The sequence below is a fragment of the Temnothorax nylanderi genome, unplaced genomic scaffold, assembly GCF_030848795.1.
Source record: "Temnothorax nylanderi isolate EJ_2023f unplaced genomic scaffold, tnyl_v1.0 TNYL_tig0071_pilon, whole genome shotgun sequence".
NCBI lineage: Eukaryota > Metazoa > Arthropoda > Insecta > Hymenoptera > Formicidae > Temnothorax > Temnothorax nylanderi.
Genome location: NW_027249133.1, coordinates 621,067 through 646,433, shown reverse-complemented (window position 1 = coordinate 646,433; position 25,367 = coordinate 621,067). Strand labels below are relative to the sequence as shown.

The following is a 25,367-nucleotide window of genomic DNA, read 5'->3' as shown; positions in this document are numbered from 1 at the left end:
AGGAAGGAGGCCTTCGGCCAGCAGAAGTTCGAGTACGAAAATATTCCCAGGATAGACGTGTCTAAGCTGGACCAGAAGACCTTCCTGCAGCCGATCGTGCGAGCAAACGATCGTCAGCCGACTATCGAGCAGCTCAGGATCGAAGAGGGCTGCGAGCTGAGAAATTCCAAGAATACCGCGGCCTTGAAGAACGCTCGGGAGAAGAAGCCGGTTCAGCAGAAGCCGAAGGATGAGGAGCCAAGGACGAACGATAATTTGATTCAGGAGTTTTACGACGGCGAGCAGATCATCGTGCGCACTAACGGTGAACGTAGCAAGGTAGCGAAGATGGAGACCATCACGGAGGAAAACGCGGACGGGAGCAAGCTGAGCGTCCGGGAGATATTGAAGAGATTCGAGGAGCTTAGAACGCAGGCCGACAACGCAACGACGTGCAACGACAGCAGCGAGATGCAGAACGAAGACAAGACGAGCGACAAGACGCTCAACACCATACAGGAGACCTTGAAGAAATTAGACGAGAAAGTCAAGAGCTATCAGGTCGCGTATATTTCATTCGTCACGTTTATTATTATCCAGGAATCTGAGGCGTTCAAGGCACCGAGAGACCACCGTACACGGGATAAATTAAATCAAATGGACTGTTAAATGAAATCAAATGGAGCGCGAATGTTTCGTATTATGGTTAATAGGCCCAGGTGTGTGCAGCGAGGTACAAGTAAAAAAGCTTGCATTAATCAGGTGATGCAACGGTACTTGACTTTTATCGAGAGGCAACTTGCATAAATTCCTAATAAACATCTCAAGGATGTCTCCAACTTTTTTATTACTTATGGTTATAAAGAGAGAAGAAGTTATTAATTATTTTAATTACTGAATAAGAAGCGAAAGAGTGTAAATACTTTTCAAAAGAGACGATTCAAGGCTGCTTCCTCCGTCAACATATAAGGTGACGATCGAGAAGTTGTTGGAGCTAGATAGTTATTTTGTAACGATCGAGTTGACAGAGTTAAATCAATTAAATATTATACTACAGTAAAGACCTATCATTGTTATTAGCATGTCGTGCAAAAAGAATATACATATGTGGAAATAAATGCTTTCCACATAAAATAAAGAGAGAGAAATTCGGCTGATTGCATAACTCAGTAATATATATTTTCAAAATGACGATTAGCTGAATTTAATGACACGTTTGAAAACTATTGAATATTTTCTATATATTTTTTATATATTTTCTAACATTAATAACTGTAACTGTGTCTTCGAAGAATTCAAGAATTCAAAAATCGTGTCGTAATCTTTTGATCATCATATATCACTGCGCGCAGTTAAATTTTGTAAAACATTTGTTTTTACAAGTTCATAAATATACATTCTTCTTGCACTAATTTATGTCCTAATAAAAATGACAAGTTTCTTCTGCGCGGTAATGTTTAATTGATTTTATCCTGTCCACTCATCATTCGAAAATAACAGCTATTCAGTTTCAACAACTTCCCGATTGTCATCCAGTAGTCCGTTTTCGCAATGTTTGTCACTCTTTGTACATACCTCTTCGCCTACCTGAAACCCCGCCGCTTGCACCGTACTTCGCACCTCTTTACATCACAGTTATGCCACGATAATAACAGCAGCAGCCGCCGCCGCCGCCGCCGCCGCGGAAATCGTTAGACCGTTGCGCTTATTATCTGTCGCAATATGGCTTACTTGGACGCGCGTAGCAACCGCATCAACGTCTTACGTCGCGTCTCGGTGCATTAAACGATTATGTAGGTCAGGGTCGACGTCTGCTTATATCCCGCTCGCGCATTCTGCTCTCGTCGATTCCGAAGTATCGATATACCCGGTGTCACTTACGCGCCGAGACACCGTACACCGCTCCCTGTTCAGAGCGAAATCGTGACTCAACATTCCGTCCGTTGATGGATTCTCTCAACTTCGTTCTCGCTTAGAGGAAAAGCGGAATGAAATTGAACGATCATCGAATAGGTTGCCCGCTTGTTTTCGCATAAGTCAATAAAAAAATGCGCGCATTTCAAGTCTCGCTGAGAGCTTTTATCAACCTGTCGCTGTTGACCGTCCGGTTTTGTCCCTGGTTCCACCGGATTTCTCTCGCAAAGGTCGTCTAGTATCGATTTTTCCACATTTCCCTCTATATGAATTGATATGACAGGCTCTACCTGTTAGCTATCACGTTGGTGAACCATTTCCACTTGATATCTGTCTGCGAGCATGATCGATCTTTTCTATTTGCAAGAAAGACAGAGAGAGAGAGAGAGAGGGGAGGGAAAAACTTCATGTAACACACGCGAGGCGTCGGGTTTCTACCAGATATCGAAGAAGCCGTCGCCGTCGTCAACTTACACTCTTGAGGATATTAAGAAATGCAGGATGCAATCACCTACTTTCCGTCGCGTATCTTCATAATTATAATCAACGAAAGCGGAAAGGAGCTAAAAAAGAGTGACCCGGCACCCCTTTCGCCGAAACGTCCGGCATCCGCTCGAACGGCCGCGTCGCGGCAAGAACGCTTGAGAAATCGCGCGCGTTGTCTCGGAAGTCGCTGTTAATTTACGCCTTGCATTTACGCCTCCCTCCGTCCTTTTTTTTGGTCTCTTTGCGCGGCGAGGCCTGAAAAGAAGGAATCGCCTACACCTGATGATCGTGTCACGTCGCATTCCTGTATACCAGGTTGCGGTACACGACCGGCGCGCGGGGAGAAACCCGTTTACTTGCGTGCTAAGATCGATCGTATTCCTGTATCGCGCGCGGATAACATCGAGGAAAAGAAGGAAACGCGAGCGGCGCGGCGCGGAAACAGAGAAATAGAGAAGCGCGAAAAATGTATTCGCCTTGCCAGCTCGTAAACGAGATCGCTTCTCGCGATTACCCGATATGCGCCTCGAGCGATGCAAAGGGCCTGGATCGCATCCCTGTATACTTTTAGAAAACGATCCGTCGCTAACGTCAAGTATTTATGAGGGGAATGATAAACGATAGATATGAAAAACTAAATGCAGGCAATATACGTAATTAAGTCCAAAAGTTTCCGGCCTAAGAATATGAAAAAAAGTGATAAAATAGAACAATTATTTTTATTTTTTTATATAATTATCCTTTATTTCAATACATTTTTAAAATAATGAATTAATTTTTCTACATCGCTAAAAAATATTCTGAATTTTTGTCCTTAAAATGGTTTAACACCGCGGAAATCACTTCTTCATCACTGGTAATTTTTTTCCACGCAAATCAAACTTGAATTTTGAAAATACAAAATAATTACTAGGAGCTACATCAGGGGCTAATGTTAAACTAAGGATAAAAATTCAGAATATTTTTTTGGTAATATAGAAAAAGTCATTGTTTTAAAAAAATATATTGAAATAAAGGATGATTACATTAAAAAATAAGAATCGTTGTTTTTGTTTTACCACCTTTTTTATATCTTTAAGCCGGAAACTGTTGGATATTACTATATAATACGGAGTAATAATATAAAAGATTACGTCGTTGTGTGAGTCAATCAGATGTCGTTTTTAAAAATAATAAATAAGGTTTCCAATTGCTATAACAATCGATATACGAATTGCTCGTTTGATCTACAGATCGATCAGAAACCACATCAGAGGATCAATCATCACGAGAATCACGTGTCCCAAATCACGAAGACGATACAGTCGCAGGCGAATCACGCGAATCACATTCAGTCCCACAACCATTCCAATCACGTAATCACCGAACACGAGAATCACGTACCGATCGGTCGCGTGCCCAACCACGTGTCGGCCGTCAACCAGGCGAACCATCAGAAAAACCTGCAAAACCAGCAGCTGAGCCCGAGCCAGGAGTGGCGGCAGCCGGAGGATAATCTCCGACTCCAGGAGGACGGCATCTACGAGACCGGGCCGGTGGTCAACGACGGCAAGCATTCCCTTTTGCAGTACGCCATGCTGAACTTCCGTCAGAGCACAGAAAAGTGAGTCGATATTTCTGACATAATTTACGTAGCGCGTTTGTAAAGTGATCCCAGGTTGAGAATGCTCTCGGAAAATCGATTTTATTTAAAGGGTGTTAAATATATCGTTAATGTCACAATTCGAACCGCTGAACAACTCTAATATCCATTTCTACTAATTATAGATTAAATTTAATCTCGGCTTAACTTACTTTTTTTTCCTAGTTCTAAGAATTAGAAAAAGGTGAAAAGTCAGATTAAAGTTAATCTATATACCAACGTATACGTTGGTAGAAATGGACATTAAAGTTATATTTATTACTCATTTTGTTAATTAAGAGAAAAAAATGATAAAGATTTATCTGCTATCGGAGAAATCGCGACGGGACGAGGCGTCTAATTAATTAAAATGTGATCGTTCCTTTCTAAATTCTGGTGATATATTAAGTGCACACGCAAGCTCGTCGATCGTATGGAAATTAATGCGAAACAACTATTAACGGTGTTACGCAAGCGAGTCGTGTTGAGAAAGCATAACGCGGCCCGTCGTGCGATATCATTTCGACCGTGCACCGCGGTGTCTCCTTTTTCCGTATCGTTCCTGGTTCCGTATTTAGCACCGACCAGTCGGTGCTTATCGCGCGCGGCACAAGCGAGCGAGCGAGCGGGCGAGCGGATTTAACGAACGCGTCCTGCGCAGATTCGAGATGTTGAAGACCGCGGACGGGTCGATCAGCGGATCCCTCAAGGTGATCGAGTCGTTGAAGAGCAAGAAGAAGAACAAGAAGGGCAAGGGCCAGCAGGACGGCACCGAGTGGACCTGGAAGGAACAGGTGGACCTCGTCAAGTATTCCACCGTCCCCATCGAGCAGAGCTTGCTCAGGCTCGACGCGGATCTGAGCGTCCTAGCCGTGGAGTGCTTCCTGTGCCTGATGAGGTACATGGGGGATCAACCGTTGCCGCCTGAGACCAGCGAAGTCAAGTGCGTCTACACCATCCTCATGGTAAGATTAAACTTCGAACAGAATTAAAATTATTCCTACTTTATTTTTGGACGTTAACTGAAGAAGACCTGGGCAAAGGTTGAAATTATTTTCATTCGGAGACTTAGAAGTACATAAGGAATTCAAATAGAAGAAGATGGAGGCACATAAAGAAAAAAAAAAAGGGGATTAAGATAGAATTATTTTCGATTTTGCCTCCTTCTAGGAACGTGAATGCGAAACGAAAACTATTCCGTATTTTTCTGAGTGTTGAGTCACTTTCGTATAATGCCGTTTCTTCGTGGATTTACCTTTGAAATCCCTGGTAAGAAACGGAAATTGTCGATTACCTATTATTATCCGTCATTACCTTTGTCTTCTCGCGCTAATTTTAGCGACCGCTATTCTTTCCTTCGCGTTGAAGGACGCGATTCTAACAAACCTACATCTTCGCGCATGTCCACAGCACTGTCACAAATACGAATCGCTGCGCGACGAGGTTTATTGCCAACTGATGAAGCAGACCACCAATAACAAGAGCCCGAATCCGGAGAGCTGCCAGCGCGGCTGGCGGATCTTCAGCATCATCGCCGCCTATTTCACGTGCAGCGACGGCCTCAGGCCCTACCTGACGAAATACCTCGAGACGGCGGCGTACGACAAGCGTCGCGCCTATCACGGCACCGCGATGGTGTGCCTGCAGAACCTGCGGAAGACCGTCAAGTACGGCGGGCGCAAGAACGTGCCCAGCGTGGAGGAGATCATGGCGATCAGCGCGGGCAGGAACGCGAAGAGGCAGATCTACCGGCTGCCCGGCGGCACCGAGCGGGTCATTAACACGAAATGCACGACTGTCGTGCAGGACGTTATTGAGGAGATGTGCAGCGTCATCTCCGTGAGAAATCCGCACGAGATGGACGAGTTCTCGCTGTACTGCATCGTCGACGGCGACGCGTTCACCATGCCGTTGGCCAGGGACGAGTACGTCCTTGACGTGACTACGGAGCTCCAGAAAAACCACCAAGTGTTCTACTTAATATTTTGCAGGTACGGTGAATTTCCGCTGTTACAAGCTCGGAGTATTCTCTTTCCTAGCTCGTAGTAATTCTATAATTTCTATTTATTTAATGTGCACAGAAATTTCTTCCACAGACAAATTTTTGTTCATATCTATAGAAATATTTTGCAAATTGACGGGATTATTATTATAAAAAATAAATAAATAAAGCTAAAGTCTAATGTGATTCAAGACGCGATATGTCTGAAGTATAAATAATGCGGAAAAGGTGAGAAAATTCACGGGTAAATATTTATTTTAATATAAATACGACAAACTAAATAGTCTTTATTGCTACAAAACCGTTTTCAAAAAATGCAAAATTCTAACAGCATCCTTTATATGTGACTTTGTCGAAAATATTGTTATCTAAAAAATCTTTTTAGATCTGTCTGGTACTATCCTTTGCGGCTGGACGCAGCGTTGTATATAGAAGTCGTGTTTAACCAAATCGCTCCCGATTACCTGGAGGGACTTTTGCTAGTCCTACCTGGAGAACATTTACCTCAGGAAATAATTGTAAGTACTAACGTCTGCCTGAGAGCTCGAGCTCGACCGGAGGAAAATAAACGACGCAGTTAACGACGTGTGTGTTCCGTAGTACGACATGGCGCAAATAGCAGCGCTATTACACAGAGCGGCTGACATGACGCACGAGCCCGCGACGAAGGAGATTAAATATCTGTTGCCAAAACCAGCGCTGAGTTTGAGGGAACCCAGGCCGCAACAATGGTCGAACATGGTCCAGCAAGCCTGGAATAACGTTCAGCACTCTTCGGCGGCTGTTTGCAAGGCGCAGGTGCTCGGTAAGTCGACTTCGAATCGAGATTACGTTTCGAGACTGGAGAAAACTTTCTACCCCATTAAATTAGCTTCTAATTATGTGAATGATAAAAGGAGGTATTACAAAAATTTGCTTTAATATCTATAATATACAAGCAAAAACTCAAACAATAGCAGTTTAAAAAATTGTTGTTTGGCAAAATGACAAAAATTGGCCGTTGGATTAAATGTATATACATACACATGTGTTTTCTTTTTCTTTAGAAATATTATCTAAGTGGCCACTTTTCGGCTCGAGTTTCTTCGCGGTAAAGAGGGTACCCGAGGGCAAGGAAAAGGGCGCCGATCACATTCTCGCTCTCAATCGACACGGAGTACACTTCATAGATCTGATCACGCATGTAAGTAGCTCCGCTCCTTTTGTCTTTTCCCACGTAACGGTGATTTTCCTCCGCGTGTAATTTAATCGTGTGTCCCGCGTCTTTTAGGAGACACTGTACCATTACCCCTACTCCGAGGTGATCTCCACCAGGAAGGTCAAGTCCGAAGAGGGCACGCTCTACCTCGACATGAAGTGCGGCAATCTGATGCAGCAGCGTATCACTAGGCTGCAGACGGAGCAGGCCCATGAGATCTCCCGCCTCATCAGACAGTACATCACCATGGAGCAGAGGACATCCAACGCTCAAGGTGGTGCCGGTATCGGGCTCGGCATGAGATAAGCATCCTCGCCTAACGCGGCGCATCCTCCTTCGCGACTGATATCCGATCCGGATTAGTCAATCTGCACAGGGCGGTAACCAAGCCCCTCGATTAATGTACCGTAACGTAGCGCGATGCCGCGAGTGTAGCCAATATAAATCACGGCATTGTTCTTAACGTGACCTGCGTGAGGTATACCGACCTTGAGTTCAAGCTACATCGGGTACCAAGTGGGATAAGCTCGTTCCAACGTACCAGCCCGTGCCGTAACGGACGACGGTGCAGCTAATCCGTCATCAGGGATATTCGTAGGACTCGCTGGAAGGAAGGATCGTGAAGGAAAAGAACGAATGCTCAAGTATCTAAATCGTCCATATCGGGTGACTTGAAACGATGGACTTGTATAGCATTTATTTATACGTTTTAAGGAGTTCACACACATAAAGAAAACACAGACAAGGCGTAAACGCGAATAGAAATTATATCAATCGCGGCGGTGTAATATTAACACACTGATATTAACACACGTCCCGGATGAGTGTTGAACAGATGACTAACCATGCAGCGATTATATGTTATCATCAGATTATTAATAATAATTGTACGTATATGCATATAGAAGTATGAGATGTGAACGAAGATATTAACTTTATATTGAAATTTTTACGTGTAAAAAAAACAGATGTGTTATTCCTTCCCGAGTTTTATCTCGCAATCCCGACTATTGCACAGGTCTGCAAAGTAAAACTTTCAAAAATAACGCATATGTAAACTAACAGAAAATATTGAGAGGCTTATTAAGGCTCCGAAATTATTGCAGTTCTGTGATACAGCTATCCTTCTAATTTATTTATAATTAACTATTTAAATATAAATGCGTTGTGGCATCTCGCGTGTTCCTAATACACAATGATTAAGTCCAAAAATCTACATTTTGCTTCATTATCTTGAAATTTGAGCTTGAGTCGAATCAAATGAGTCTCGAATCAATTATGTACATAAAAAAATTTTGTTCAATTTTATTTTAGAGTATAGAACACCTTTTTTTCGAGAGTGTGAAATCTTTTTGGACTTAACGAGGTTTGTCCCTTGTTATTACGTCTCTATATACAAAAATCTTGTAAAATATCGAAGAGTACATATAATATCAACGATTATTGCATCTTGCTTTAATCCTTTCATGGCTAAATTATTTGTGAAAATATTTAACAAATTAAATTACAGAGATAACAGAATACAGATAATAATTATAAGAGATAGTACTTATTAGTGAAGAAAAAATCTTCAAGTTTTAATGATTAATTTTACTAATTAGAGAAAAAAATAATTAATGTTCTTACTAAACTAAAATTGGCCAATTAATTTGTAATTAGAGAAAGAGTGCCCGCGTGTGCATGAAAGGGTTAAATTCTCGAGTGTTCCGGGCTAGGTCTCGGCGTGCTCGACTTAACGTCCTGCGGCCAGTTACTTGCAGTGTGCCGAACGTATCCCGGATCGGTCGGCGAGGACGGTGTCCTTGCAGTCTGCGTGCCGGTGGTTCTCAGCACGCCGAAATATTCGTCCAGCATCTCAATGTCGTCCCTGGATCTTTTGGATCGATAATCCTTGGGCGGAGGTGGCACGTTGAAGGACACGTCGCGTTGATGACCTTTCAGGATCCCGGAATGTCCGCGCATCCTGGTGGGCACGTTGTCGTACTGGCTGTTGTCCGAATATCTGCTCGCCGTTCAAACAAAATTATATTTAAGAGCCGGCACTCGGTGCGTCACGCATCTTGAATCATAACGTCGGAAACGAGGGAGCGCGAGCGATTCTGACGACTCACATCCGCGCAAGTAATTCTTCATTTCGATGTATCTTAATTCTGAGTAAGATTTCCAGTTCCTAATTGTTTTGTGAATATTGGAGGAAGTAGAGTGAGAAATATGAGACACGCAACAATTATCTTACACAATTTAATGTCAATCAATAGAGGTCTTCTAGGCATTTTAGAACTGATTTCTCAATTCTCACTTCAAAGATTAAGAATTCATAGCCTGGACGAAATGCGCTCTCAGTTTTTTTTTTATAGTGACACATTTATAAATATTATATTAAATATTAAATAAAATAATATAAATAAATTATATTAAGCATTAAATAAATTTATAAATATTACATTAAAAATAAATTATTCGTGCGAGAGGCAAGAATCGTTCGCGTGCGTTTTCGTGGTCCCAACAACGTGATCCAAGATGACTGACGCAGGCATTGCCGGCGCTTAAATGAAATTTCCGAACCGAGGGAGTCTCCGTACGCGAGAAATCACCTGTTGTAGTTATCGAGCGCCTCTTCGACGTCTCGCTCGACCTTCATGATCTTCACGCTCGGATTGACGATCCTCGCGAAGACCGGGTCGCCCTTTTCGTATTCGGTCGGGAAGCGCGGCGTGTCGAGCTCGTCGATCGGCCGCTGATAGATGTCCCGGCTCTTGTATATTATCCTGGACTCCTCGATCCTGCGATCGGGATCGTACGCGACCGTACGCGGCACCTCGATCTCCCGGTACCGCTGCGAGTCGCGCAGAGCTCGGCCATTCTCGAAATTCTGCGCGCGTTCCCGCGGCTCCTGATCGCCGCGAAGCTCGCGATCGTCCCGGGTGTCCCGCGGACGCGTACCGGGCGATTCTTGCTGCGATCTCGCGGAATCGGAGCGACCTTCCGCCTTCTGGAAAGCATCGTTCACGCGACCGTTCTCGTCCTCGGGGATCTTGACGACGGTTGGTTTCGACTTTTTCGCGTCCTCGGCGGTCACCACCGGCGTCACCTGACGTTTCTCTATTTTGAGACATATTATTTTTTGAAAATAGATAAAATTGAAAAATCTTACTTGAAAGTATAAACAAAGTAGATAAAAAGATTAATAAGGATTAATAAGCCGCAATAATTGCATTCAGATGTCTTCCATGGACAGAGCGTTGCGTCAGAATTTTTTTAGTATTTAATATATCTTATTTTGCTTATATGTAGATTATATACATACGTACCCTAACGGAAATATTTTGCTGAAAGTACTATGAAATTGATGAAAAATGAAATAAAAGTTATAGAAAAATTACTGAATATATTTCAAAATAAATCATAATTTTCATTACAAAATGTAATAATGTGAAATATAAGGAAAGTTAAGTGTTATACTGTTCATACAAAAGTAATAACAAATTTTTTAAAATATTAGATACCATGAAATTTACTGAATTTAACTGTAAACCGAATTTTTACTGAAATATTGATGGAAATAATGAAATAAAGAGAAAATTTCAAATACATTTCAGTAAAATTTCATTATATTTTCAGTAAAATATTCCCATCAAGGCATATATACATATGTATGTATAATCCAATTTAATGTAGTAATTTTTTTTATCAAATTGATTTAATTAATAATCGTACCTTTCTCGAGGATTCGCGCTTCGTCCTGCTTGTCCTTCTGGCGGGGCGGGCTCATCAGCAAATCCCCGATGAACACCAACGCGGTGATCAAGCACAGCGCACCCAAAACCGCGGCATTGTCAACCAGGTCCTCGGGAACGCTGTCGATGGACGCCAACGACAAGGCGCCGACTATCCCGAAGAGAATCACACCCAGGCCGAGGAGGAAAAATTCCTGGGATTTTTTTTCAATCAGGCTTGTTATAGATCCGTTACACCTGCGTGATTTTTAGCGCCGATGCGATCTATTTACGCTTGGCGCGGCCGATTGATTATGCATGAAAACTCATTATCCAACAACCTTGCGACGAAAGGAAAAAAAAAGAGGAAAAGAAGAAAATAATCGGTACGAAGTAAGTATTGCGGGCTCAGGGCTGTTCGGAACGCGAAGATCGGTATGCGTGCCGTTGCGGTTTTCGAACGACATATTTATTTTATATTGCAGGACACGGCGGGAATACAGGAAATCTATAACGCACATTATGCAGCCCGTTCAAGATCGGCCGGTCCCAACCTCAGTTATGACTCATTAAATGTCATAGTTACGTTACGTGTCGTGACTGACCAAGGCTGCGATTACGTGGACGACGGACGTTGCGGCGGGGCGAGTCCGAGTCCCGCTCGCGTTGAGGAGAATATTCTCTTATCCTTGGCCCCCTCAATGGCACCTTCGTAGTTCGCGCGCGTCGCGCTACCGATTTTCTCACGCCACCGCTATCGCCGCGATTTACGCGGTATATTTTCACTTTGCACACGACCAACCTCGGAATAAATTAAGAGCGCCTGGGAAGGATCTCGGTGCGCCGTCGAAACGAGTCCTGCTCCCGCCATCGCTCTTCTGCAATGCGTTGCACGTGGAATTTTTGCCGCTCGTCCCGCGGCAAAACGTCTTCGCTCTTGCTGACAGGATGACTCCGCGCGATTTATTATTAACGTAGTTTATTATTAACGATAGAAACTGATAAAGAAGCGAGATAAATCTTATTTTACTACATAAATATCTTCAGTTCCCCCTTTTTTTAAACAAATTCTAGAGAAAAAAGCGTAAATATGAAAAGCTTGTCAGAGCGAGCTTGCGTCAACTTTCTTTTTTCTCAGACACGAAGACAGAGACATATTGACGCCCCATCTATCAATCCAGAAAAGCAACTTTATCCAAAATAGATTCGTAGCTTTTTGGAAGTACAATATGTCGCGATTTCTTTTCCTCTTTTTTTTTTACATTCGCTCTCCCAATCTCTCCCGCTCTTCGTACAATCAAAACGCTGCCGCGTCATTATGGTTCCATTGACACAGTGTTACGAAACGCAGCTACGACGCATTCCGTGCCACAGAAATGGAGTGAGAGAAAAAAAAAAGGAAAGCAATTACCGTCTTTCGGCCGCGGAGCTCCCCGGTCGCCGCGGCGATCAAAAGACCCGTCGTTATGATGATGTATCCGCCGCAGGTCGCGGTCGCGAGGGCAGCGCCTGAAATACACGGAAATACGGAAAATGAGTGTGACTCGTCAGTGACTCGCGATCGCGAGTCGACGCTCGACACGCGAGAGAGCCCAGGATCCGGGTGCCTGAATCATGCGAGTTACACGGAAAAAAAGAGGTGTTAAATCAAGATTTATATGTACATTCGTATATGTACATGCAACAGTCTATAATCCTGAAATGAGATCAGAAATTATATATATTGCGCGAAGAAAATTATTTATATTATAGTTTGGTTTGACTAAGAAAAAAGTTGAAATTCTTATAAAAAGATTATAGATTGTTGCGTATATACGATCAGTGTATAAGTTTTGATTTGACACACTTCCTTTTTTTTTCTATGTAAGTACCTATGCTGCCCCACGTCACGTTGTTCAGCAGCGACCACTCCCTGCTGCGATTCCTCAGGTAATGGAACACCCTTCGGCTCTCATCGTCCGTCACTCTAAGCGCAACGACGCACGCGACGCACAGGAGCTGCAATTCGACGCACACGAGATTTTTCTTCTCATATCATTATAACTTCGCAGGTGATATGGGAGAATCATGTAACTGACACCGAGGGGTTTCGAATCGATATTGTTTCGATAAAATATTTAATGTTTGAGGCGACGCACAGGAGCTGCAATGTTTGACGCACACGCACACAGCTCTCCTAATTTTATAATTCTGCAGAAGATGTCGGAGAATCATGTATTCGAATCGATAGGTTCGATAAAATATTTACCGATAAAGTTTGAGCTAACATACAAATAGGAAAATATATCTTGCACTAGTCACTGCCTCATTATAGTGTCACGGATCGTTACGCAAATCGTTTTAGCACAATTATTGCTATTATAGAAATGTAGACATTAGACTTAGCTGACTTTAGACTTGACTATCTTTCCAGAAGCAAAATTTAAAAACTAACTAGAAAATTGATGAGTTTATTTTTTACCTACTGTGGACACTGTGGACAACTTTAAAATCTGAACGCATTGAAATTCCATTAATTTCAACTCTCAGCAAACGCTAAATTAATAAATGGCGAAATTAATTTTTACGCTTTAAACTGAAGATGCATCTACGTACCACTTCGATTATTCTGATGAACACCTTGCGGTTCCACATGATGCGATCACTAAAGACGCGCTACTAGGCGAACTAAAGGAACGGTGAACAAGCGGCCGTTTGCGAAAGTGTCGTCTCTTTTCGGCGAAGCATTACGTGATTTCTCAGGCTATTAACAAACCGTTCTCATTTTCCTTTGAAACGCCAGTATTCGCCTTAACAATCAGTTTCTGTCGCGAGTATACGTCGCATACATTGGCTGTAGGGACGAAAAATTTAGTCACATTCTGATAGGAAACGGGATAAAAATTTCTGTACCAAGCGTTTCTTACGGCAAAGCACGTAACATAAATCAGTTTCAAGATTTACTATTAAAAAATTTGCAATTTAAAAAAGTAAATGGTATTTTTTTTGTATATCTGCACAATACTGTCCGTTTATCTGTGAACATTACAAAAAATGACAAAATTTTTGACGACAAAGAAAGTTTACATACACTTTATACATGAAATACGTTTTTAAATTACAAATATCCGTTTTTAAAAAGAAAAAGATTATTTTACACAGAAAGTAAATTAATTTGAATGAAATACAAACTTAAAAATTGTATTTTGATGAAGAATTAATTTTCCTGAAACGTCTGCGAATTAAATAATGCGGATGTTGTACTAAACTAAACAATACGAACGTGCTTTTTTCACACTTTTTCGAGTGCTAAAAAGCGTAATTTTTCAAAATAAATTGATAATTTTTATAGTCACTTGGAACGTTCTATCGCTATCGCTAAGCGTTCCAGTTGACCGTTCGATAAATGGAAACCAGTATATTATCACCTGTAGCAGTCACGAGACAGGTAGGTAACACGGAAAAAGAAGGCTTCGCGTCGCGACGCGCTCGAGCGACGACTGACAAGAGAAGATATAGCGAAGGCGCAGTTGCCCAGGTTGGCGGCACCGTGTGTCATGTAATAAGGACTGGCTGCATGCGAACGACACAAGTAACAATGCTATTATCACACGGTGCAATGGCGCAGGACGATGCGAACCTGCGGATATGTGTCACGGAGAGGCTCGTCGCGCGCCTCGCGCCTCGCACCTTGAACCCGTTCGCAACGCGCGTTCAAATCTCTGCTCCTAGCTCCTAGTACTAGTTGCTTTCCATTTACATCAAAACTCAGATAATTCTCACTTGTGATGTCATTCTGTCTTTATTATTCATTAACTCCCAAAAAGGATAGAACGACGTCACAAGTGAGAATTATCTGAGTTTTGATGTAAATGGAAAGCACCTACTGTCTTCGACGCTCCTCGACACAGTCGACACTTTACACCTCGCGAGAAAAGGCGAAGCGATTTGAATCTCCTCATTCGCGAGAAAAAATGAGGCGATTTGAATCTCTCGAAGAAAATGAGCAGCGCACCGCGTTTCATAGAACAACTTCATAGAAATTTCATTTATCTAAATATAAAAGAGACAATTTCGGACAAATAGAAGTATTATAAATTAAAGTAGAATGTACTTTAATAATTAAGAGTTATATATTACATTCACAAATATTCCCGAGCGATAAGAGTGAGCGATGAAAAGTAATGAGAAATATAAAATTACGATAGACACATAAAATAAATAAATATGAAGTATCAAAACACATATTACATAACATCAATGATTATGAGATTGACCTCTAGATAGAATATATGTATCTATATAAATAAATAATAACATAAAAGAAAAAAATGTTGACAACTATTCACAGTTCATAAATAAAGAAGTAGGATACTTTTATCTTTAGTATTTCGGAACGCACGTGCGTGTCGCCGATATACACACAGGCACGTGGCACACAATAATACCGATTGTTTGGTGGCGCGTGTGTGTGTGTGTGGCCCGTGGAATCCCGACGCGGCGACGCGATTGACAGATGAAAGTCGAGCCGCCGGCTGGCGATCGTACCCCTACGTTCCCCCTGGAGCCGGAGGAAGCGAAATAGCGAAATGCCGTGGGCCGCGGGCGGAGGAAGGACGGGACGGGAGACGAAGGCAAATTCTATCCCTTCCACGCTAAATTGTCCGCCAATCCCGATACATCCGAATTTATTTTGTCCCACCTCGACGAGCACATAATCGGGCTTATCCGGCTCGTCTTCTCGCCGGGCAGGATCAGTAAGATCAGTTCCTCCGGTTCCTCGCATCGCGGCAAATAAATCGATTTACAATCATCACGCGGTCCCGTATCCCGCATCGACGCGCAGAACAATATATTATGCATATGTACGTTTATACATAAGCATATATACATATACATACGTATGCATATATGTATATATCGAGATCGTTCTGAAGCAGCTGATATCGATTTATATTGATCGGGATTGTGTGTGAAGATGGAGAGCACTAAATCAAGGGAGGGCCGCAAAGGAAGTAACCGGAGGAGAGGCGGCAGGAAGGAAGAAAAGCGCGAGCTTCGGCGGATGAAGAACGCGAAGAGCGAGGAAATCGCGTCCTGGCCGCAGTTCTCCGTCGCCGATATCGAGAATGCCATGGGCATCGTGGAACAGGAGACGTCCCTGGACCTGGAAAATTTCGACAACGGTAAGTCGAGGATGTGCTGCTTTGTTCTTCTTCTTTTTTTCGTCTGTGTTAATTAGAGAGCGCGTGCTTTTTATCCGCACGGAATATTTATAGACGCACGCCTGGGGCACTTCGAGGTAGCGTTTGTTAATAAAAACGGATCATTTTCAGACAAACCAGATGTGTGATTTATGTTATTGTAAGTTAACAAGGTAATAATATTCTGAAATTATTACAATTGCGAACTGCCAGGTCGAAGGGAAAGTAATAATGAAAAATCGACGGAGGAAAAGGAAGATCCACTTATTTCTAGAAGCATGTCGAATGCATTTTTTATATATAAGTATTTACACTGTTTTCGCATTTCCGGTCGACGTCTCTTTCGTTCTTCATTAGTTCTTCATTCGAAGTGTTTTTCATTATAGACTCGGTCGAATTAAAATGTGCCTTCCAGAATAGTATTACATGAACGAGTATGTACAATAATGTGCGTTAGTTCGAGCAACGTTTCTCCATAGATACAGTGACGCAGTATTTATTATTAGTACATCGTACCGCAACACAAGAGAATCGCCTATTCCACACATTGTACAAGCCGTTTTATATCTCATTAAAGTTATAGAGTTATGAAAAAAAAAGAATTTTTATCATTAATTCAAGTTATTTTTTTATATTTATACGTTTCTAAGATATCTAAATTTATTACATTTTAATCTCAAAAGCAATAATTGCATTGTTATCGAAAACTCATTTTTTTCCATTGTTTTTAAACAATATTACTAATTTCTAAGATAATGGTTCCATATATTTATGCCTATAAATTGATATGGTTCTCCGGATATCTCAACAACAAATATTTCTTTAACATAAAAAGAAGTCAATATTCTCTTCTATTAAAGTTTATCTCCATGTACTACTAATATATTACATTTATATCTTCAATAATGTATATACAGGAAGTGAGAGGATCAACGTGAAGCCGTCGCTCATGTGTCCCGCTTTACGACGGCAATTGCAAACGCACAAGAACGTCCTTCGGCTTCTGCACGAGCACAAGCTGGCCTCCACGCAGATCAACGGACAGAGGATCCTCAGCATCCAGCCGATGCGCTGGAGCGGGCCGACCCCCGGTATAGAGTGCGAGATCTTCGTCGGCCGGATCCCGAAGACGATCTACGAGGACACCCTGTACCCGTTGTTCAAAATGGTCGGCGAGGTCTTTCAAATTCGGCTGATGGTCGACATGGCCGAGCTGACGAGGGGATATTGCTTCATCATGTATACAAATCCGGAGGACGCGGCGCGCGCCATCGCCGAGCTGGACGAGTACGAGATCTCGCCGGGCAGGAAGATACGTGTCCTCGCGAGCGTCAACAAATGCAAGCTCTACGTCGGTCCCCTACCGTGGCATATCGGGTCGGAAGAAGTCGTCAGAGTAAGCCTTTACTCGTCTTTTACGGCTATTTGAATTTAAAAAGCTCGTTTTAAACAGATCGATTTATTATAATTTACGTCAAATATCAGAATATAATTTTATTTATAATTTTATATGCCGTTTATTTCGATGTGCATATTTTAATGCGCGTGCACGCGTGTGTATAGTGTGTATTTTCATTGTGCTTTCTATATCGCGCGTGGCACATGAAATTATAATTACAATTCTGTCTTATCTGACGTGAATTACAGATCATATAAAGTGGGCAAGTAACATTATTTATAAATAATTAAAGTTTTTTGTGGAAGTTGTATATTTTTTTTAGTAACTTCTCCAAAGATATAAAGATTGCTTTGAAAAGTAGGTTTCACTTTTTATTCCATTTTTTTTACTGAATGTATTATTACGTAATATCGTTATTTCTAAATTAATACACGCATGATTAATTCTTATTCTGAAAAACGTTAATTTGTTTTTTCATTATGCAATTAGGTGATTTATGCGTCAGCATGGGATATCGAGTACGTATCTATCTATCGATTTCCGAATCATGACGCGGCCTATGCTATAGTTTCCTTCAAATCGCATCGCAACGCAGCCTTGGCGAGACGAAAATTGAGGCCTGAAAGGCTCTTCAAATGCAACGATGTACACGTCGAATGGGCGCGTGTCGATTGGAATCCTTCTAACGTGGTGAGCAGGAAATTATAATTATAACTTTTATTTTTCCAATGAACAAAAATGATATCAGATTTCAACGATCGAAATTGAAGCACTGAATTCTACTCCAATTTTGCAAGTCTGCTTTTTCGACCGATTTTTATTTGAAAATTAATTATTTTTATTAAATTTACGTGCGTAGTAATTTTCAAAATAGTCATGATTTCTTTCAAGTTTCTTACAATTATAATTTGATATAAATCCTTTTGCACTGCTTCAATTTAAGTTGTAAGAACGAAGAGAGACAATAATGAATTATGATAAGATTTATAGAATTTTAATTTTTTCGTTGAACTGTGTGTGTGTGTATGTCATATTGGGATGCGCATATTATTGTTATTGCCTTGATTAAAGTGCTGGAACGATGAATTCCTGCAGAACAAAGTCCAATTAACAGGTGAAAGATTTGAAATAAAAATATAAAATGTATTGTTATCGTAGTTTAGTCAGCTCCGAAATATCTAGTTTGAATTATATCCTGCGTATTTTCACTTAATTTTATTTCTTTTTTGGGACTGTTCAATTTAGATAATATAAAACATACCTGAAAGCATGCAATTTGATGTAAACTCTGAATTAACGCCTATATTTAAGATAGATTCGTGTTTAGTGTCGGAGTAAAATTTTTCTTCTTTTTTTTATTTGTCTGAAGAGGCTGCAGCCAAACTGCTCACTTGGAATCAGCACCATATAGTGTTACTAAGGCTGCATTCCGATATTCACTGTCAGTACTGAAAATCTATAGTATACGTGACGTAAAATATAGAAAAATATAGATTTTTGGTACTGACAGTGACTATCGGAACGCAGCCAGTAAATATCGCAATGCAGCCATAATTTCATTGTTAATTTGTTGCTGCGTTTATTCATTGTTTGGATTCATTCGTTGTTGGGTTTATTTGTCGCTTTGTTTACTCGTTGTCGCGTTCATTCGTCATCGCGCTTATTGAGTTCATTCATGTAATTAACGGGCGGTTATTCATAGTCGGATCTTATTTCAAGACCGTCTTAAGTAATGTCTTAAGTGGCTAATACGGTCATTTGATTGGTTGGACGGAGTCTTAAGACTGCTTTCGATCAGACTTAAGACGATCTTAAATATAAGATCTGACTACGAATACCGGCCTTATATCATAAGTTTATTCGTCTCCGGGTTTATTCGTTGCTGGAGCATCGGCGGAGCTGAACAGCGACCCGCGTGAAGCAAGGTTCGCGTGCTTTCCAAGACGAGGCGCTCGTACGCTGTACTTTAATCAATCACCCGGTCTCGGCGACGACGGCGACTCGGCCAGATGGCGAGGTATCAGCTGATCGCACGTAGTTTCATTCACGCGGTCGTGTCAGACAGTTCCTTTTGCTCTCTCTTCGATCAACCATGAGTGCCTCGAAAGTGCCGAGCGACGATCATTGCGACTATCGCAGCCCTCTATCGACCCGGTACGCCTCGAAGGAGATGCGCTACAATTTCAGCGACCAGAACAAGTTCGGTACGTGGCGCAGGCTCTGGGTTTATCTGGCCAAGGCTGAAATGGTACGTGGCTCCAAACACAAGCCTACCGGCGTGCCTGTCTCCGCCGTTCTGTATAGTCCCTACAATAAGGAACTCTAGTTTTGTACTGTATTGTTGACATTGCTCGTACATAAGAACTAGATGGTAGTATTTGCGAGCGAACCTTTCTTCTCGTAAATAACGAAATTTATATTTACACAGTTGGTTGAAATTAGATACGTGTCACGCGCTACGTTTGATGGAATACAAACGTGGTTTTACGTTACATTTCGTAACTCCTGCGGATTCTATGAATAAGGGATTCGCGTGTTGGGCATTTCCGAGTGGAAAAATTTCGATCGTCTGCGGCAAACAAGTATACGGCAAGTAGGCTTCGCGAGAAGATTACGAGACTATTTTTTTACCACGTTATATTGCCACACATCTTATCGATTGACGCGCTACATTTCGAAAACATAGTTATCTCGGTCCACGAAGGTTATTTGTGTATCATTTTTACCATAAAAGAATTATGATTAATTACAATCTAATGAAGTGGCGTTAAAATGCGTCCAGATTTGGATCTTGATATCAATAAACTACGAGAATTTCAGGAAATTATGAAACAATGAAGTGCACATTCCAATATGACGTTATTTCACTGTATTATACATAACATTTTACAATGAAGAAGACAGAAAATATCTCACAGATGATTTTCACGATGATGACCTCTCTCTTCGTATTCTGGCAGACATTATTCACGCTTGGATTACACTGACAATAGTTATCAATTAATTTAAAGTTAAATATTTCTGCTCTTTTTCTGTATTATTTCTATGACGTTTTTCTTTTGTGAAAAAAAGAAAATATTCCGTAGACAGTTATACTATCTATATCTATGGAAAATCCAGAATATTCTCCATTAGATACTTTTGTATTGCTTCGGGATTATGTCAATCGAATCGGTGCAATCGGTATATATCTAATTTCTTCTTCGCATGAATCGTAATATCGTGCCGTGTCGTTAGTACGAAGATCGTGGCACGGTCGACGACAAGGGCGACGTGCAGATCACGCGGAAGTACCTGCAGTCCAAGAAGGCCGCGTCCACGCCGCCGGCACCGCCGACGCAGAACGATTCTAATCGCGGCCGTAAGCAAATTCCGCCGATCTGCCCGCCAAACGGCGGCAACGGCGGCAAGACCGACGGTGGATCGTTCAGCAAATCCATCAATCGCAACTGCAACACCACCCGTTATTCCACTATGCTGGCCATGTCATCCATGGACGATTCCTCGCTGGATGGCGGTGACAAGAAGCCGCAGATGGTGTTCATGGACATCAACGACAACGTGCAGCCGCTGAACGGGTATTACCACTTTCAGGACAAGACGCAACGGAAGAAGGACGCGGACAGCTTTCCCAACTTCGACATGTGGAACTCGAATCTGGTGCCGCCGTTACCCAACTCGCCCACGAGTTCCAGCAGCCCGAAGACCTCGGATGAAAGCTTGTTCCTGGATAAAATGGCGAACAAGTCGCCGCGCGATTGGGAGAACGGCACGACGTATCCCATGTCGCAGCCTCCCTCGCTCAACGGATACCAATACTCGGGAGATTCCAGCGTCTCGAATTGCCCGACCCATTACAATTTCTTGGCCAACAAAGTGGCCGATCAGACCCGGCCGATCGCGGCCGTTCGCTATCAGAATTATCCGGCGTGTTACGTGCTGCTGCAGCAGCCGACTTATCTCTATTCCAAGGACGTAGCTTATCCGCAATCCTCGCTCGTCGCCCATCACGCTCGCGACGGCTACGAGTGTCGGTCGTTCGGGCGCAACGAGCAGAACGGCGTCCACGGATCGATCGCGTCGACGGATCCGAGCCCCGTCCAGGTCGGCGAGAAGCTCGGCGACTACGAATTCTGGCGCGCTGGAGTCCTAAAAGCAACGGGAAGCAACGACGCGACGTCGCGTACGATCAAACCCGCCGCGTCGTGCTACGCAGCTCAGAATTACTCGCCTCTTCTTTTGAACTTTACGCCGATCTGCACGAACGCGGAAAACGCGACGTCCTGCTTTTTCCCGCTCGACGGGAACGACGAGAAACGCCCCAGGCCGATATTGAAGCAGGAAACCGTTTGCGCTCAGCTGTAATTTTTCTTTCTCTCCGCCCCTCTTTTCGTTCCTCACTTTTGAGACTTTATGTAGGTTTTAGAGAACAGCGGCGTTTTTATGTTTATTTATGTTTACTAATGGGGCACTCATTAGACACATTTTTCGTTTTTAATTATTGACCTTGCTGCCAAAGAGTTAGTAGTAGATAGCTAGTAAGTAGCACAAAAATTTCTTTTTTTTTTTTTTAGTGTAAGTGTTAAACTCATCACAGTTTTCTCAACCTACAGCTCAATTTTTTTTATTTTATAGCATTTTATCAATGCCATGTTACCATCTTTTTTTTTTTTTTTTTTTTTTTGAAACCACGTATAATCGTTGGCAGTATCTATTTTTTAACGATCTAATAGCGATTTAAATAGCGGCTCGCTTGCAAGGCATGTTTGCGTGCAAATTTATATTGGATTAAGTGTCTCGCGCTTAAATATTTACTATATTTATTTTGAAAGTGAGATTAAGAAGACCACCCACGTGTATTTTCTAATCGCGTAGTTTTTAAAGGGTTTTAGATTTTTTATCGCTATATTTTTTGTTATCGTCACGCGCTCGGAGTGAGAGAAGAGAGTTCCGAGATCTCCCGAGAAATTAAACAAGCCGCATCCGAGAAATCACGCTATATTTAAAGAATACAAGACCGAAGACGAAAGATAATGATAAAATCGACAATAATCGACAAAGCTAGCGCTACATTTAAATAATGTTTACAGCAGATTACGGAGCGACGTGCATCCCGCCGCAATTTGGCGGCAATTGAGTACATCATGTTTCATGAGGAATGTCGCAAAGAAGTATGAATCATGTTCTTCCGATAGTATTATCTTACACATTAAGTTACAGCTAAATAATCAACAACGCGATCAGCGCTGCTTATTTTTTTCTCAGCATGTTCCGCGCGAGGACAAGTATTCTGTGTGTTCCTTAATCGCCGTTCCTAATGACTATTATTGTAAGGAATAAAGATTTTTAACGAAGCGATCACGGTCGACATTTCCGGTTGTGACACGCGCGATATCGCCGCGATGTATCTGTAGTTATAATGGCAACCTATTTACGTGGAGGAGGGAGAAGCCGCGTGTCTTTGCGATCGACCACATCTCGGGCAAGTGTCCGATTTCGGTTTAACATTCTGCGAATGGAAATTATTTCTGGTCATCGAACTTTAACGATCTTTTATGGAACCATTATATCGACACTTACAGTTCTGACGCCTCGATCACGGAAATGCAATCGACAATTGGTACACCGTAGCTTTCTTAAATCCGTGCCTTCGAGCCTGCTTGTTATCTGAAGTCATTAAATAGTTTTAATCGAATCAATTTAGTTAAGTAAAAATTTGTTTACCCTTTTCCCAAACTATGATTTTATTTAGCAAACTGCACGCAAATAATTTTTTTTATTGAAAAAAAAAAAAAAATTTTTTTTTCCTAATATAAAATCTATTTCTACTTGGACCGGAAAAGAAATCAAAATTTTTTTTCGGTCCAAGTAGAAATAGATTTTATATTAGACAAACACGCGCCTGTGTATGTGTTTAGTCAATTCGTAGTAGGAATAGAGTTAGTTATTTACCTTTTTACTGTCCAGCGGGGCGCAAAATTCACAAAAGTATTTCCCCCTTTTATCCTTGAAGACGATGTAGCATCTGGAATTGTCCGAAGTTGGCGTTAAGATCTGAAAAGTGCGATTAAGGTAGTACGAAGCAAAGACCCGAGAAATGTTTAGAATAGTGAGATTATAGTATTGTCGCTTTAAAATCACCTTCTGTCGTCTACAGAGCGAACAAGCATCATTCAACTGATCAATTATAGGATTCGGCGATGCAGCCCTCGCTGGATGCTCGCTCTAGAACAGGAATAAAGATTGTGAGATGCATCGCTGGAATTTACTTTCCAGAACTTGATAGCTTAATAACCGAAACATTTTTATACTTCTTGAGCAGCCTGATTGTCAAGTGCCGTCCTCAATGCTACCTTTTCGAGGGTGCAATCTTCATCGGATGTATTTCTAAATGGCAAGTAAAGTTCGTAAAATTACAAGCTCGCGTCGAAGTTATCGCGTTTACGAGGGCTTTTGATTGCTTACGCGTTCTTGATTGGATCCACTTTGTTCGACTTTAAATGCAACAATGTTCGAGGTTTCGTCCTGCTGCTCAGCGGCGTGATTAACGTTCCGCCCCTAAAACGATCATTTCCCGTATATTGAATCATTCGTTTCATCAGACCGTGCAACGACAGTCGATTTAACTATGCGTATACGAGACGCATGGCTGAATCGATTATCGTATATCGCGTTATGTAAAATGATAGCGCCTACGTGTGCATCGACGACTCCTCCGAGTTTGCTACGCTTCCTTGTTCCGCGCGCATAAATTCTTGATAGATTCTAGCGCAGTGTTCTCCTCCTCCTCCTTTGCTTCTTTCGATCTTCTCGCTCACTCCGATTGTCTGCTCTTCTTCGCTTTCTTTCGCGTTATCCTCGTTCCTTCTTTTCATTACATGCTCAAAGATCGCCTCTTCGACTGTCTCGGGCCTTTTAGTTTTCGCGATCTTCATTATAGTTTCTTCCGCGAAGTTTCGATCAACGTCTTTGCTTGTCGGTTTCGCCCCCTCTTTTATCTTTGTTGCATCCATTTTTCGTTTGTAGCTAAGATTAATTGGACCGTAGTATAAATCGTTGTTTTCAACTTTTAATTTAGACATTTGTTACGTATATTTTTCTATTTTAACTATTAGACGATAATAACAATAAATTTCGCAAAAATTTAAATGATAAAGAAATTATTTAATTTTAAATTAAATATTTGAAAGGTATAGTTCAATTTTCTTTAGAGATCATCTAGAAGATGGAAAAGAATTTCATTGAAGGTGTTGGAAGAATGTCATCAAAAATCTTTCTTTTACGTTTAGGGGTTAAATATTTTCGGATAGAGTAATTGTTTTCAAAGATTGTCGTATAAATTTATGCCACACATACACAATATCCGGTACGGTCTGCATTTTCTTATCCGGATCATGAAATGCAGCGACGGTATACGTGGTGATTGGTTGCGTCGTCATCAAGCTCGTAGCATTGTCGTTTTCATTTTCGGTACCTTTAGACGAAAATTATTATTCGTAAACGACAGTAATGTCACCGCGCGAAATTCAGAGTCAGATCTGAATTATTGCATGAATAAGACAGAGTAAATCGGGCTGGAAATCGCTCAAGACAGGTAGTTATTAAAAAAAAATCGCTCCGCTCTTTGAAGCAACAACTTTTCATCACATCTCTGACTCTGAACAATAAGAATTCCACACAATTCCGTATGATGTATCAGATTTACTCGCAACCTGCTGTGTTGTCTCACTCGTCAACGTTTTGCTAGGATTTGACTTCACTTTTGGCGTCAGCCATCCCGTACGTTTTTGCTGCGTTGATTCCTGCGGTTGCTGTTGCTGCTGCTGCTGCGTCTGTGCCGCGTCCGTTCCGCATTTGCATCTGTAGGAG

General features: G+C 41.8%; 5 protein-coding genes across 6 annotated transcripts in view; 3 read left to right on the top strand and 2 right to left on the bottom strand.

The window, feature by feature from the left end:
* The window catches only part of Myo10a (Myosin 10A), a 40,001-nt gene extending 31,822 nt beyond the window's left edge, over window positions 1-8,179 (top strand). For both annotated transcript variants that reach the window (XM_071708815.1, XM_071708814.1), the window contains 7 exons: window positions 3,612-3,982; window positions 4,662-4,965; window positions 5,411-5,991; window positions 6,388-6,520; window positions 6,603-6,807; window positions 7,049-7,185; window positions 7,273-8,179. In XM_071708815.1, the coding sequence (XP_071564916.1) occupies window positions 3,612-3,982; window positions 4,662-4,965; window positions 5,411-5,991; window positions 6,388-6,520; window positions 6,603-6,807; window positions 7,049-7,185; window positions 7,273-7,506 (1,965 nt within the window). In that variant the 3' untranslated portion in view covers window positions 7,507-8,179. The remainder of the gene's footprint in view (window positions 1-3,611; window positions 3,983-4,661; window positions 4,966-5,410; window positions 5,992-6,387; window positions 6,521-6,602; window positions 6,808-7,048; window positions 7,186-7,272) is intronic.
* LOC139773957 (uncharacterized) lies at window positions 7,846-14,407 on the bottom strand. Its single transcript, XM_071708816.1, has 7 exons — window positions 14,324-14,407; window positions 13,512-13,749; window positions 12,788-12,914; window positions 12,328-12,425; window positions 10,918-11,131; window positions 9,795-10,302; window positions 7,846-9,202 (listed from the first exon to the last, which is right to left on the bottom strand). Exons 2-7 carry the CDS (start codon window positions 13,548-13,550, stop codon window positions 8,890-8,892), a joined length of 1,299 nt encoding a protein of 432 aa, XP_071564917.1. The 5' UTR covers window positions 13,551-13,749; window positions 14,324-14,407; the 3' UTR covers window positions 7,846-8,889.
* A 939-nt stretch (window positions 14,408-15,346) lies between these two features.
* Window positions 15,347-23,193, top strand: LOC139773949 (uncharacterized). Its single transcript, XM_071708806.1, has 4 exons — window positions 15,347-16,081; window positions 17,017-17,495; window positions 17,988-18,188; window positions 20,736-23,193. The coding sequence occupies exons 1-4, from the start codon at window positions 15,874-15,876 to the stop codon at window positions 21,861-21,863; spliced, it is 2,016 nt and encodes a 671-aa protein (XP_071564907.1). The 5' UTR covers window positions 15,347-15,873; the 3' UTR covers window positions 21,864-23,193.
* Window positions 19,494-25,367, top strand: part of Adsl (adenylosuccinate lyase) — a 21,465-nt gene continuing 15,591 nt past the window's right edge. The window contains exon 1 of the mRNA XM_071708807.1: window positions 19,494-19,746. Within this exon, the coding sequence (XP_071564908.1) occupies window positions 19,591-19,746 (156 nt within the window). The 5' untranslated portion in view covers window positions 19,494-19,590. The remainder of the gene's footprint in view (window positions 19,747-25,367) is intronic.
* The window catches only part of LOC139773955 (uncharacterized), a 5,272-nt gene continuing 2,385 nt past the window's right edge, over window positions 22,481-25,367 (bottom strand). The window contains exons 6-14 of the mRNA XM_071708812.1: window positions 25,204-25,358; window positions 24,855-24,972; window positions 24,195-24,524; window positions 23,964-24,056; window positions 23,810-23,885; window positions 23,640-23,723; window positions 23,451-23,552; window positions 23,079-23,165; window positions 22,481-23,007 (exon numbers count right to left, since the gene is read on the bottom strand). Of these exons, the coding sequence (XP_071564913.1) occupies window positions 22,930-23,007; window positions 23,079-23,165; window positions 23,451-23,552; window positions 23,640-23,723; window positions 23,810-23,885; window positions 23,964-24,056; window positions 24,195-24,524; window positions 24,855-24,972; window positions 25,204-25,358 (1,123 nt within the window). The 3' untranslated portion in view covers window positions 22,481-22,929. The remainder of the gene's footprint in view (window positions 23,008-23,078; window positions 23,166-23,450; window positions 23,553-23,639; window positions 23,724-23,809; window positions 23,886-23,963; window positions 24,057-24,194; window positions 24,525-24,854; window positions 24,973-25,203; window positions 25,359-25,367) is intronic.